Genomic DNA, 13549 nt, shown 5'->3' with positions numbered 1-13549 from the left:
AAATTAACAGCTGCAGATGTGGGTTGTCATTTATTTAAAAAGCACTCTTTTAATTTTCATTGTTAATACATTCCCATGGAAAATACATGTCAGGAAAACCAAATATGCAACATCATTGTTTGATGTTGCAATGACTGTAGTTTTGTGTTCCCATAACAAAAAATGTTGTGAAAGATATTAATATTCCACTTCTTTCAGCTGATTGCTAAACCACAAATTCATACATTAAATAAACTATTCAAGTAAGGAAAAATAATTTGTGCTATATTATTTTAGTTGAAATTTACGTTAATCAACTTTATTTTGGATATATTAATGATATTAGGCTTTTTTTAATTTATCCTCTATTTGAATTCAAATGAAAGAGGTGCATAATTTTTTTACCAATCTTTAAGGTTATTTTTTTAATACAGACCGAGCGTTGTAGTGGTGCAGTTATTCATTCACTTCTGTCAGCAACAGGTCGCAAAAGCAACATATTTACTGCTGGACTTTAGGGGCAATGTCTAAAACTGAAAAACAACCAAACTTTTGCCAGAATACAACTTTTTCACTTCACTTTTTATAGATTTTCCCTCATTGGTCAGTACATTACTTTGAGTAAAAATATTAACCAGCTTTGAAATCAAATTAGAATTTTAAAAGGTGGAAAAAAGCAGCAAAGTAGGTGTGTTAGCTTTGCTTAATATTCTATTCACTTCTATAAAAATCAATTTAGTGATTATTTCATGTGCATGAAGACAATTGATTAATACGTTTTACTGAAAAGTGCTCCTCTTAGTTTGGATCACCTTTGACATTCATTGAATTCTATTTGAATAGCTGAGTAGCAAATGACAGAAAAAGAGGAACAGAATAATTTTTTGTTAACAAAAAAAGGAAGTATCTTTAGTGGTAGAAAGACGAACTAATATGTAAAATAAAATGTTTTAACATTAATTGTTAAATTTAGAAATACACATTGTTATTTAAAGTGATAGCAATTAAGTAATTTAGCAAATAATGCTTATTTTGTGAATATTCCTCATTATCGTTAACATCTTTACAATGTTTCTTTAGTAAACAAATAAAAAATATTAAGGAAAAAATATAAAAGTATGTTGTTTCAGCACAGTATTACATTAAAATGTAATCAGCTGAGTAACAATAATTCCGTAGATATATTAAATCCGTAAAACAAATATTAAGAGAATACCCAAAAGTCTGTTTTACATGGTATTCATGGGGAGCCGCTTGCTTCACAGTGGAAAAAAAAAAGAGTTTCCTGGCAAATGACGTCATGAACAGATACCTGCCCAGTGCCCAATAGGAAGAGAGTAAACGCGCATAGCTGGAGCTATTACGGCTAGAAACGACATCTTAGGCAGGGGGGTTTAAACGGGAAGAAAACAAGAAAACAGGGAGCTGCGTCGGTAAATAGTTCGTTTTGTCCGTGTATTATCCCCACAGCCGCTCGATAGTAACACAAACCATGGATTGAAGCCTTTGTAACCGAAAGTGAAAGTGCGTAAAGATTTTTGCACAAGTTAGCCTCAAGCTAGCTTAGTTAGGGGGAGGGGCAAAGGGTTGATTTTTTTTTTTTTTTTAATATCGTTTTTGCGTAACTTAAGTTATTTGTTTATGTTATTTCACACAGACATGACCTCTTCGAATCAAGGTAAGATACCTTGGAGTCTATAGAGACTGTTACGTTGCTTTTGGTGTGCAACTGGTGCGTGTTTACCAGCGATTTCTCTTCTGGAAACTGTCTTGGCGATAGCGTGACAGCATCAGCTAAATTAGCTTAGCATTAAAGCTAGTGCTTCACTAAGCGCTGCTTCTTGTGACATAAATTGTTTTAAATCACGGAGTGGGATTTTTGTTCACCGTTTCAGAAGGTTTTTAGTCCATTTCCTGTTTCTTTGAACGACAAATGTTAACTATGCTAACATAAGTTAGCTGAATCTGGATAACGGCGTCCAGATGTTTATTTTTTTCATAATGTCTAGTTCTGGTTCGTGATTACCAGCAAGTTGCTGATTACTATCACTATGTTGGTAATGTTTTTATTAATATTATTTCGAGTTCTTTTTTCTAAACTTTCCCTTACGCTGGCTCTGTGATTAAAAACACTCCAACTGAGCTCATCGGAGGTTTTTTTTTTTCTGCCACTTTTGTAGTGGTCATCATATGAGCTGTTTGTTTGTTTTTAGCACTTCAGACTCAATAGGAAATGATCGGTCATCTCTGCCACATTCTCTTTCTGTGTGGGTGGTATTAATAGAGTTGACAGATCCAAATCTGGGTATGGGAGCAAGTGGGACTCAAGCAAGCGGTGGAGCTGTTGTACCGAAAGGAACCAACAAAAGACGACTTACGTAAGTTTGGACGACCGATATGCCTTTTGCAGATGTGGGAAATTGCTGACTGCTCTATTTTTCCTCTTAATAGATCGGATTTGCTGTGGGAAATTTTGCAAGTAGTGATTTTCACTCTTTATGTTGCAGGTCAGACTTTGAGGATGATGAAGGGAGCAAGTTATTCAGGTACTTTCCTCTGTTTTGTGCTGCTTTTAACTGGAATACATTATATCTATTATAACTTTCTACCTTGCAGTAAAAGTGCTTTAATTGTACTTACAAATAAGAAAAAAAAAACTTGCTGAATCTATTTGGAAAATGGTCAAAGTTACCACAAACACACAACAGTCTTTGTCTTTACTGCAAATATTAGGCGTGGTGCAGAGAAAGTAGTGTTAAAAATAAGGTTGTTCTGAAGAAAACCACAAGGGTTATGCTTTCTGTTAATGGACATTAATATTTCCTTTCTTTCATACATTAACTATCTTTAAAAATGTAGTATAGTTTAGTAATAACCGAGTAAACTAAAGCTAGTTTAAACTTCCAGTGTTGTGTCTGATTTTGTAAATAGTAGGGGTGCAACGATTAATTTTCACAATTATTTGATTTATATAATAAGTTATGATTGAGAATCAATTTATTTCATTTTCTAACTATTTTATATGGTATAGTTTGATCCCATTAATAACCTTCCTCAGACATATTAGTCTAGTTAGATAAATCAATGAATTGATTAATAGATTAATCCCCTAGTAAATATCTTTTGCAGCTTACCTGTTATTTGGATATTCCTGGCACTTGCTGTGGTTCAGAGCCTGTCTTTTTAAGCTTTTTAGAAATTATTATTTTAATAAACTTTCTTTTTGAATATATCAGTTCAAATATTTATGCAGATAAATGCTTGGTAGGTTGTGAAAGTAAAAAGTAAAGTTTTTCACAGTTTTCAACCAAATCTGATGATATGTATTCTGCACGTTTTTAATTAAATTGATGAGATACTTTTTTGTATTTTGAGTCTACTGGTCTGGAAAAATAATAATAATAATGTCTTCTTTTGTGTATTTAGAGGGGACGATGACACAGGAGGCTCCAGCAATGACAAAGAGCGCTTTGCCAGGTAGGAAAAGCCCGTGGGAGAACGTGCTCCAAGACCAAAGAGCACAGAGAATGGGAGGATGTTAATATAAGACCAACCCATACTCTACTTCTTTACAATGAAATTTGTCCTAGGCGCTATTACAGTAAAGACCATTGAGCCTTTGTTTTAGTAGGCTGGTTTCGTTTCCAGGTTTGACGAAGATCAGAGTTTTGCAGATAAGGAAAAACTTGCCAGGTATGGCATGTAGCACCAAGGACGGGGGCTCCCTTTCTTTTGCCTGTGTCATACGTGTACTGAATGCTATGTTCAATTACTATCCTACTCCACAGGGATCCTGGCAAACTGGCACTTTGACTGCACATAATTTATACGTACATTTTGAACTTTTTTGTGCTTGCTTTGATGCCTGCCAGAAAGCAGCTGGTTTTCCTTCTCTGTGTAGGCTTATGTGCCACTAACTGCACTGCTCAATGTGTCAGGGACATTGTTCTTTCCAGACTGGTAATTCTTTTCCTCTGAGCAACTGTTCGTTTTCTCTATTTTGTCTCCCACCTCAGGGCAGCTGAAGGGTCTTTCTCTTTCCGCACTTGCTCTCCTTTCTCACTAAATTTGGCATTAACAGGCCAAACTCTCTTATTCTCATTTTATAGACCATTGTTTGCATATTTATTTTTGAAAATTCCACGTTTTCTTTCATCGTCCCTCATTTTCAGCTACTATTCCTGATTTGCAGACGTGCATCAAAACATTAACTCTAAGCTCTACTCCATGTTGTCCACTGCTCTCCCTTTTCCTCCCCATATCAACCCTTCCTCCTATCTCCACCTCTTCCACCCTCGTTCCTTCACTCCAGGGAGAATCACAGTGAGATTGAGAGGAGGCGGCGGAACAAGATGACTGCCTACATAACAGAATTGTCAGATATGGTTCCCACATGCAGCGCGCTAGCACGAAAACCGGACAAACTCACCATCCTACGAATGGCAGTTTCTCATATGAAGTCTTTGAGGGGAAGTGGGAATACCAATGCTGATGGATCCTACAAGCCATCCTTTCTTACTGATCAGGTAAGCATTACATACGAAATGTTTAACTGAGAAGATTTGAAGTGTAGCTAATTGAAAGACTACTTATTGCTCAGTTGGGTTCCATTCACTTTAGATGCAGCTACATCTAAACAAAATTAGGAATGGGACTACAAGTTTGACAATCTTTGTCATGCTTTTCAGTTAGTGATAAACTGATAGTTAGGGGTTGCAGGTAAAGGAAACTCAAAATGTAATCTTGTTGAGATGTAGAATACTGAGGGAAAATATCAGTTTTGTAAGCTCATGATGCTGCGTTCTAATCATCTAAAATCCATAATACACCTGCAAATGCTTTTGTGCTTTTAACAGTCTAATTGCCCTCATGCTACGGTTCATTGATACAGTAATTCATGCATAAAGGAGACCCAGCCAAGTATTGAGTGCATAGAAACTAACAGTTTCCAGAAGCTGAATATTTGTTCAAAATATCCTTTGTTGATTCATCTTATTGTTTATTTAAATTCTCGCAAAAATGTATTTGTGTTACCTATTGACAATATCTATCAAAATTACAAGAAATACAAGTTTCTAAAAAATAAAAATGGCAAAATTTAATAATTTCATTAAATTTACCACTAAAACAGCATTTTTTTCCACAATATTAGAATTCTGTGAGATGTTACTGAATAGTAGAATCCTCACTCATGTCAATAAATGAAGGTGGCCAGTACAGGTACTGGAAATCCTGTTAAAGTTAAAGGTTGTATTGTAGGTCCAATCAGTATCTTGCAAACGATGTTCAAGGATCGGTGACAAAGTTGAAGTTGTGTTGGGGCTGGACACTTCAACAGGACAACGACCCTAAACACTACTCTAATTCTACTAAAGCCATGGAATGGCCAGAACGTCCCCAGACCTGAATATTTTTAAAAATCTGTGGTGCGACTTAAGGCAGGCTGTCTATCCTCAGGCACCATCAAACTTGACTGAACTGGATATGTTTTGTAAGGAAGAATAGTCCAAAATACCTTCAACCAGAATCCAGACCCTCGTTAGAAGCTATAAGAAGCATTTGGAGGCTGTTATTTTCACAAAAGAAGAATCTACAATATATTTATGTAACTTTTCTGTAGGGGTGCCCACATTTACGCACCTGCCTACTTTTATTTAAGTAATTATTGCACACTTTCCATAAATCCTATGAACTTCATGTCACTTCTCAAATATCACTCTGTTTGTCTGCTAAATGATATATTTAAGTGAAATTGCTGATCCAAACAACCAATGATTCATGAGGAAAACTCTTGAAAATGATCAGGGGACCCAAACTTATGCATACGACTGTAAATGTGAATCCTGGTACCTGGCTGTTGGTTCTTAGCCTTCCCTTCCCTTTTTGTTTCCACAGACTTGTTTTACTTTGTGTAATATAAAATGTTTTTCTTTCTTTTGTCACATTTGTCAGAAGTTTTTTCTCTTTAGTGCCCCCAGCATAAATTCAAATATATGTAAAGTAAAAACAAGTGACTGTTGACACCCTGATGCACACAATGGTTTACTCTTTACCCCAGAGAATATAGGGGACCATCGTTTCTCAGATTAACTATTTTGTATTTGATAAAAATAAATAAAAACACACAAAAGTAATGGTCATTTTTCCTTAAAAAAACTCTTCTTCCTTGTTTATTCTGCTTCAACAGGAACTAAAACATCTAATCCTGGAAGCTGCTGATGGCTTCCTGTTTGTGGTGTCCTGTGAGACCGGCCGCATTGTTTATGTCTCCGATTCTGTGACACCGGTGCTGAACCAGCTGCAGTCCGAATGGCTCGGCTCCTCTCTTTACGATCAGCTCCACCCAGATGACACAGAAAAGCTCAGGGAGCAGCTTTCCACTGCAGAGAATAACAACACAGGTATCAGCAACCGGCAAACTGATGCCTCTGTGGAGGAGAGGAAAGATGTCAATGAGAAATATCCAAAACATACTTTAAATTTGTGTGTTATTTACCTTTAAAGGGAGGATGTTGGACTTGAAGACTGGTACTGTGAAGAAGGAGAGTCAGCAGTCGTCAGCTAAAATGAGTATGGGAGCCCGGCGATCCTTCATCTGCAGAATGAGGTGAGAATTCCACCAGAGCCAAATATGCAGCTCACGCTTCATGAATGAGTTCATGTCACTGTTAAGTGTTGAAGTACTTTATGTAATACTTTGATTTTACATCTTTATTTCAAACATTCTTCCTTTGTTTTGGTGGAATCTAAGTAAAAAAGTTGATATTCTTTTGTTTATGTTTGTTTATTTTTTTGCCGTTCCTCTTCAGATGCGGAACATGCCCTGTGGAGCCAGTGTCGATGAACAGACTCGGCTTTCTAAGAAACAGAAACCGGTAATTTAAACCACACTTTTCTGCTCAAAAATCATTGACTGGAATAAAATGAAAATTTAAAATAAAAACTGAACTAAGTTCACTTAACGTTTTTATTGCTACCACAATTATGAGATAAATAAATTAAAGTTACTTTTTTCTGCTTTCTTTTTTTCTTTTTTTGTCAGAACTGGTTTGGGTACAGCCAAGGATGGAGAGCCTCAGTATGTAGTGGTTCACTGTACAGGATACATCAAGTCTTGGCCACCTGCTGGTGAAGCTTTCAACCCGTATTTGATTTTCTCTGCTTCTGAAATAGCTTGGGTGATTTTAACTTTTATTTATTTATTTTTTTTAGGCGTGTCTTTAACAGATGATGAAGCTGACAACAATCAGGGGAGTCGTTACAGCCTTGTTGCCATTGGAAGATTACAGGTACGGTGGAGTTCAACAAGTGACAACTTACTTGACATTACATTTCTTTTATTGCTTTTTTTGTTGTGAAAATGTAAACTTTTGTGCTCAACTGACAAAATATTCCAATATTTGATGTTGATTTGTGACAAACTGCAACATAATTGTCCCAAATCAATAATCCATTAAATAAAAATACTCTTTTACTGCAGATAAAGTTCTAAAAAATATTGGAATGAACAGTAATTAGTAGTGTTGAGAGGCTGTTTCTTGAATTAGTTTATAGCTGGAATTTGCTTTAAAGACAGACATTTTAAAGTAATTATACTGCAGATTTGAAGTGTTATTTAGTTTACCATTTATCTTAATTTAGGCTGATTTGCTCACAATATAATCAAATCTATTTTAATTTTTACCCCTTTCTTTGCTCTTCAGGTTACATGTTGTCCAGGGGACGGGGACCTGAATAGTCTCAGTGTTCCTGTGGAGTTTATATCTCGCCATAACTGCCAGGGCATGTTCACCTTTGTAGACCACCGCTGCCAGTCTGCTGTCGGGTATCAGCCCCAGGTACAAACAACACATCATTGTGTCTGGATCATTTCTCCTCCTTATGTTTTATCGTGCAGCGTCATAGAAAGTGGTTTTGTGTTTCAGGACTTATTGGGGAAGAACATCCTGGAGTTCGCCCATCCTGAAGATCAGGGGTTACTAAGAGATAGCTTCCAGCAGGCAAGGAATACAGTCGAGCGTTAAACTTTCTATAAATGTGGATCCTCAAACCATAGTTACATTTTAGGTTGAATCGAATTAGAATTAATTATTTTCATTTTTTTATTATTTAAGTATTTCAATCTTTTTTTTCTTGGAATGGACAAAAGTTTTTTGCAAAAAATTAAAAACTAAAATTTTTTATCAAAGCTATTCTCATTTCTTTTAATGGATATAAAGGCGGTAAGAGGATGGAGTTTTGTTAACGTATTTGTAATTGCGTGTCCTCAGGTAGTGAAACTAAAAGGCCAAGTTCTGTCGGTGATGTTCCGGTTCCGCTCCAAAGTAAGGGAATGGATCTGGATGAGAACCAGCTCTTTCACGTTCCAGAACCCCTTTTCAGAGGAAATTGAGTATATCATCTGTACCAACGTCAATGTGAAGTGAGTAGCATTTACGTCATCTTCAGTGGAGCGATAGCAGTTGTTTGTGATTTGTCTGGACGCACTCAATTTAGTCCCCAAATCCTCTTGCACTTCATCTGCAACCCCATTTTTTTTATTAAACCACACGCTTAATATCACTCTCTCCCAAACACTTCTCCTCTGCACCCGTCAATGATTGTGGGGAAGTAGAAACTCAACCCAGGATCCTCACACCCCCAGCCCCTCCCCGGGGGCTTCGATGCCCCCCTCCTTAGGCCAGAGCAGCCCCAATGGCCGACCCGCTGTGCTCAGCCCAGGCCAGTTAGCCACCAGGTGAGAGCAGGCCTGAAGAGACCGTGCCTCCCTGCGCGGGAGAGCAGGGTCTGCTTCTTCATGGGGCATTAGGGGTGTTTCTAGGAGACTTCTCATTGTTTCCCGCAGAATCAGGTTATACTTGTGGTGGATGCACCAATTAAGTTTACTGGCAGCCTGCCCAAGTCGTAACATTGTGTGGGAAACTCTGCTTCTGGTTTTCGTTCAACACTCTGGGTGACTTCCACTCCTGTTTTTCATGACTGCAATAACACCTCTGAGCTAAATAGAAGCATGTGGGATCAAAACATATCTAGCAGTGGTCTTAAACATAGTATATAGACGTCAGCTTTTGCATAGTTGGTGTAGCATGCTGGTTTTATCAACGCCAAAACACACTTTTCTCTCACGCCTCTGTACTCTGGTGTTGCCATGGCGATCGGTGGTGGCTGGAGTCTTTTTTTCTGTCTAGGTGTTTTGGATTTTTTTTTTTCCCTCGCCACTGGAGAACATCGAAATGGAAATGAGTCTATTTTTAGCGGCGCCTCAAAGCAGCTATTGTTTGTGCATTCAGACAGTTACAACAGCAGCAGCAGGCTGACCTGGAGGGAGGCGGGACCAGAGACGGACTGTATGAAGCCGGACCGATCATACCACAGGTAATGTGGTGTTTTTGGGAAAAGTAATGTAAATTTAAAGCAAGTTTTTATTATTTCAATTTTTATTTTTTAACTACTAGTTGCTTTCTTATGACAGTTCTAAAATATATTTTTATTATACTACTTGGGTCATTTTTAGCCCATGTTACAAAGTAATGGCATCTAAGTAAAGGAGTGAACCATTTGTCTTCACACCAGATGCTTTCAAAGAACCATTATAATATTTTTCATTCTTGATGTTCTGGTTATCAGGTTTAAATGATTTAAATGGTTCTTTGTTTAGACTCATGGGAAAGTAATTATACTGTGCTTACATAAATGAGGAAGTAAGAGTTTACCGTTTGTTTATGTGTACAGCACAGATTCATCCTCAAAGGTGGATGTTTTCAAGCATTTAAAGTTTGACTTAATGGTTAGGAAATTATTTGGTAAGACCAAAAGCCATTTTTGTGTAAATGCTCCTATTTTAATGCTTGATCTTCAGATCCCAGTGACACCAGCAGGTCCGGACCACAGCAAAAGCATAGAAAAGCCGGAGCTCTACCCCCCAATGTTCCAGAGTCCAGACCCGACTAAGGCCATGTCGTCCTCCTCGACACTCAACACTCAGATCTATGCAAACAACTTCCCACCTGCTCGGTCCAATGATGCGTACCGGTAAGGATCTATTGTCCGAATCTTAAATGCAAACAGCTGATAAACTGAATGAGCTGTAAAGCTCCAGGTGTCTGATCGTTTAGGCTGATTCTTCTCGTCGTTTTAGAGAAGCACTTTCAGAATAAAGCTGCAGTGATGCACTTTGGTGTGTCCAGATGGATAAAACATGAATCCATCCAAAATAGTACCAAAGCTCAGTCTTTATTTGTTTCAATCCTTCTGTTGATTGATGTCAAATATAAATGCATTCATACTTTAACTTATTTTCATGTCATTTTTAAGATGTTTTATTGACATTAAAAGCAATAGTTTGTTACACAAATGTCAGCGGTTTTTATTAATTTGACCAAAAACATTTCTTATTTTAAAAGAAAGGCAGGAGTTTTTAATAATAAACAAATAAAAAGGATTGCTCTGCTAATAATATCTAGATTTTCTTTTTTTTATACATGTTCACAGAAATACCAACATTATATAGAGAAGTATGTGGATCTGAGACTTGTGCTGGTAATAACATCAGAAAGGAGTTTAGTGTATTAAGATAAATGATTGATATTGATGCGAGTGTTTATTTTATTTCAATACACGTTCTTGGTTACATTCTTTTGTCCTTTTTTTGAATGCTGTCAAGTTCAGGAAGTTTTTTTGCAATTAGTCTCTTTCGTGACTTTTCTTTGGGAAGCAATGAGACTGATTATGACGGATAATAAACAGCAGAGAAGTTATACTTTGAATAAATGTCCACTAGTATGAGGTTAGCTCTGTTGGTTAAAATGCAGTCTTACCCTCCATCCATCCATGTTTCTATTTGTTAGAGCAGTTTTCCATCCTTTCTTCCTCCTCTTTTCATGTTTGATGGTTAGTTGTTGTCTAAGGAGTATTTTTATGGCTTATCACCTTCTCTGTATTATGTGTTTTAGGCCAATCAGTATGCCTCAACAGATGGCCCAACAAACACAGTCGGCACCGTCTGCCCACACAGCAGGACAGCTGCTGGCTCAGATGTCACGTCAAAATGGATCCTCACAATCTGTTAACCCGTCAGGAACGGGTAATCCTCTGCATGGAGGCCCCGCAGCAGGATGGGCTGGAGCTGGAACCAACGTCAGGCCGCAGTTCAACAACCAGGTAAAGATGACTCATTTGAATCTTCAACCACTTGAAAACTTAGTTGAACCCTTGTCTGGCATTGTGGTTCTTGTTCTATCCAGCAGGTGGCTCCACAGGCAGCTAAGACCATGTCGCCTCAGTTTTCCTCCATGGGAGGGTTTGGAGGTAATTCCTCCTCCGCCTTTGGCCAAATGCCGACAGGTGCTGCTCCAACTCAAACCAACGGAGCAAACTATCCAGACATGACCGCCCGTGCCAGCCTCAGCACCAACGGTTATGGTAGGTAGACAGCTCCAGGATCGCCCCAACCCTCTGAGTTCCTGTGCTACAGCTTTGTGCTCTGCTGCAGACGGCTCTCAGTCCGGAGCTCAGTTCCCGTCTCGAGCAGCAGAGGCGGTGTGGCCTCAGTGGCAAGGCCAGCAGGGTAATGCAGAGCAGCATCCTCACGCTCAGGGCAGCCAGCAGGACATGTTTCCTGTAAGTCCTTCAGAATCTCTTTTAAAATTTTCTCCTTTTTTTTTCTTTTTAATCTCTGCTTTTTCTCTTATGTCCAATTCAGGATATGTTGTCTATCCTGGACCAGCCGGGCAGCTTCAGCAGCAGTGACTTTGGGATTCCCCTCTACCCTCAATACAATGAATGAACTGGTTTGTGTAATGGTTTTCTTTGACTCATGAATTTTGTCCTCTTCAGATCCACTGCTTTTTCTGATCTCCTGCTTGTGAAAGTCTCATTATTTTCTGTTTTTGCTTTCTTGTACAATTGCACAACTGGATAAAGATGGAGGGATCGATTACTGCAGATTTATACATAAAAATTCATCAAGTTGCTACTGACTAAATGATTATTTCAGCCATTATAAAGAATGCCATAGCCTAACACTGCTCAAACCTCAATAAGTTATGTTAAAAATATGTCAAATACAATATATAGATGTTTTAAAACGCACAATCACTCTTGAATAGATTGCACAGTCACTCTCCCACTCTCTGGAAATTATTAAAGGAAGTGAAGACATACTCAAGATCTTTTGATTTCAAAATCTGTTTTTCTCAGGCAAAACTTACAAGAAAATTTTACTTTTTTTTGCCTTTTTGCGTGTAAACAACTCTAGAAGTGACGAAACTGTGGAAATAGCAGGGATTTACATTTTGAATTAGTTTGAAATCCACTTTAGTTCATTTGCAGCTTATCCCTGCACCGCTTTCATGGAGCACTTCAAGAATGGTATTCTTTGCATTGAAATTTATAAATGAAATATAAATCTATATTTAAATTCTATTTTGCCTTTTGAGAAAAAGTCTGCTTGTGGTTTATTTGAGTCGTACTTCACTCACATTTTTATTTCTTCCTGTCGTTTATATGTAAAGCAGTCGTTTCTGTGAATTCAGAAAACGTACGTTAGCAGTATGCATGTATGATGAATACGATAATTGTCAGCCATAGTTTTAGGGTTTCTCTCCCCTCTAATTTAACTTTTCTTTTGACCTCAACTTCTACATGTGGAGGTTTGTACTTGTTTTATAAAATAAATATATAAAAAAAAATCAGCAATAATGAAAAAGGCAGGAATTGTGTATCTTTAAAGCCATCTGTGACATTATGGTTTCATTATTGTTTTTAAACTGATGATTTCTGTCTGAAGTATTTTCTGGGTTTGTTCTTGACCTTCGCTTCTCCCTCCTCTGGTTAGTATTGTTTGGTTTAATCAGGGTATTCAGGATTAAAATGGAACGAGCAGCATTGAAAACAAAATGGACCTACGCGAATGTCCGACGGTATTTTCAGTGTTCTTAACTTTGTGAAAATAGGGCAAGAACTGAACCTACACGTTCATTTTTGTTTTTTTTTTTGCTTTATAAACTAACTTTGTGGGATGAATGTTAGTTCTTCTATAAACTCTGATTTTAATGTTCTGAAAGCTACAGATACTGAGTGAAACATTCAAACATGTAGCTATATATCTGCCTGTCATTTTCAATAGGATGGTGATTGTGATTTACTTCATATATATATCTATATATGAGTCATCTATTCATTCTTGTGTGTTATAACTCATAGAAGCAGATATATAAATATACTGTATATGTTTATGAAATTTCAAACAAAAGAAATACTTTTTTTTTGTAATAAATTGTTATGTCATGAATGAATGAGTCGACTTGATCCTTTTAAGTTATTCATCATTAAAGACTGTTAATCATGTGGATCTGATCAGACTCTGTAAAAGGAATGCAGTTCTCTTATCTGATGAAGCTCATACCAGCCTCCACTGACCTATATCTTTTTTTTTCCTGTGAAATCTAAGGTTTCAGTGTTTAAAGAGATTGACTGTGTTGGGTTTAGATTGTCTTTACGTGATTTGTGTCTTCTAAATCTTATTTTCTATCATTTGGCTAATTGGACTCTTATTTTTAAGTGTAAAAAA

At 37.3% G+C, this 13549-nt stretch overlaps 1 protein-coding gene across 4 annotated transcripts; it reads left to right on the top strand.

Annotated features, from left to right (window-relative positions):
* The first annotated feature begins 793 nt into the window (after positions 1 to 793).
* arnt (aryl hydrocarbon receptor nuclear translocator) lies at positions 794 to 13274 on the top strand. Of its 4 annotated transcripts, none has more exons than XM_024267528.2 (20): positions 797 to 1657; positions 2264 to 2357; positions 2487 to 2525; positions 3406 to 3456; positions 4292 to 4505; positions 6167 to 6380; positions 6484 to 6586; positions 6789 to 6854; positions 7022 to 7107; positions 7192 to 7268; positions 7683 to 7817; positions 7905 to 7979; positions 8250 to 8401; positions 8594 to 8716; positions 9270 to 9354; positions 9839 to 10011; positions 10932 to 11139; positions 11226 to 11400; positions 11471 to 11598; positions 11681 to 13274. In XM_024267528.2, exons 1-20 carry the CDS (start codon positions 1621 to 1623, stop codon positions 11762 to 11764), a joined length of 2319 nt encoding a protein of 772 aa, XP_024123296.1. In that variant the 5' UTR covers positions 797 to 1620; the 3' UTR covers positions 11765 to 13274. The 4 variants fall into 4 exon arrangements, with proteins under 4 accessions (XP_036071588.1, XP_024123296.1, XP_024123297.1 ...); XM_024267527.2 differs by having other exon boundaries at positions 806 to 1657; positions 11223 to 11400; XM_036215695.1 differs by lacking the exon at positions 8594 to 8716 and having other exon boundaries at positions 794 to 1657; positions 11681 to 11764.
* Positions 13275 to 13549: the final 275 nt, after the last annotated feature.

This window comes from Oryzias melastigma, linkage group LG16 (genome assembly GCF_002922805.2).
Source record: "Oryzias melastigma strain HK-1 linkage group LG16, ASM292280v2, whole genome shotgun sequence".
Lineage (NCBI taxonomy): Eukaryota > Metazoa > Chordata > Actinopteri > Beloniformes > Adrianichthyidae > Oryzias > Oryzias melastigma.
This window is presented reverse-complemented; position numbering and strand designations above follow the sequence as displayed.

Bases quoted from the DNA above. Each gene is read 5' to 3' on its own strand.
- arnt (XM_024267527.2), top strand. From the start codon at position 1,621: ATGTTATTTCACACAGACATGACCTCTTCGAATCAAG. The intron at 7,269-7,682 runs GTACGGTGGAGT...TTTGCTCTTCAG, and splicing joins TTGCCATTGGAAGATTACAG to GTTACATGTTGTCCAGGGGA. The intron at 7,980-8,249 runs GCAAGGAATACA...GCGTGTCCTCAG, and splicing joins TAAGAGATAGCTTCCAGCAG to GTAGTGAAACTAAAAGGCCA.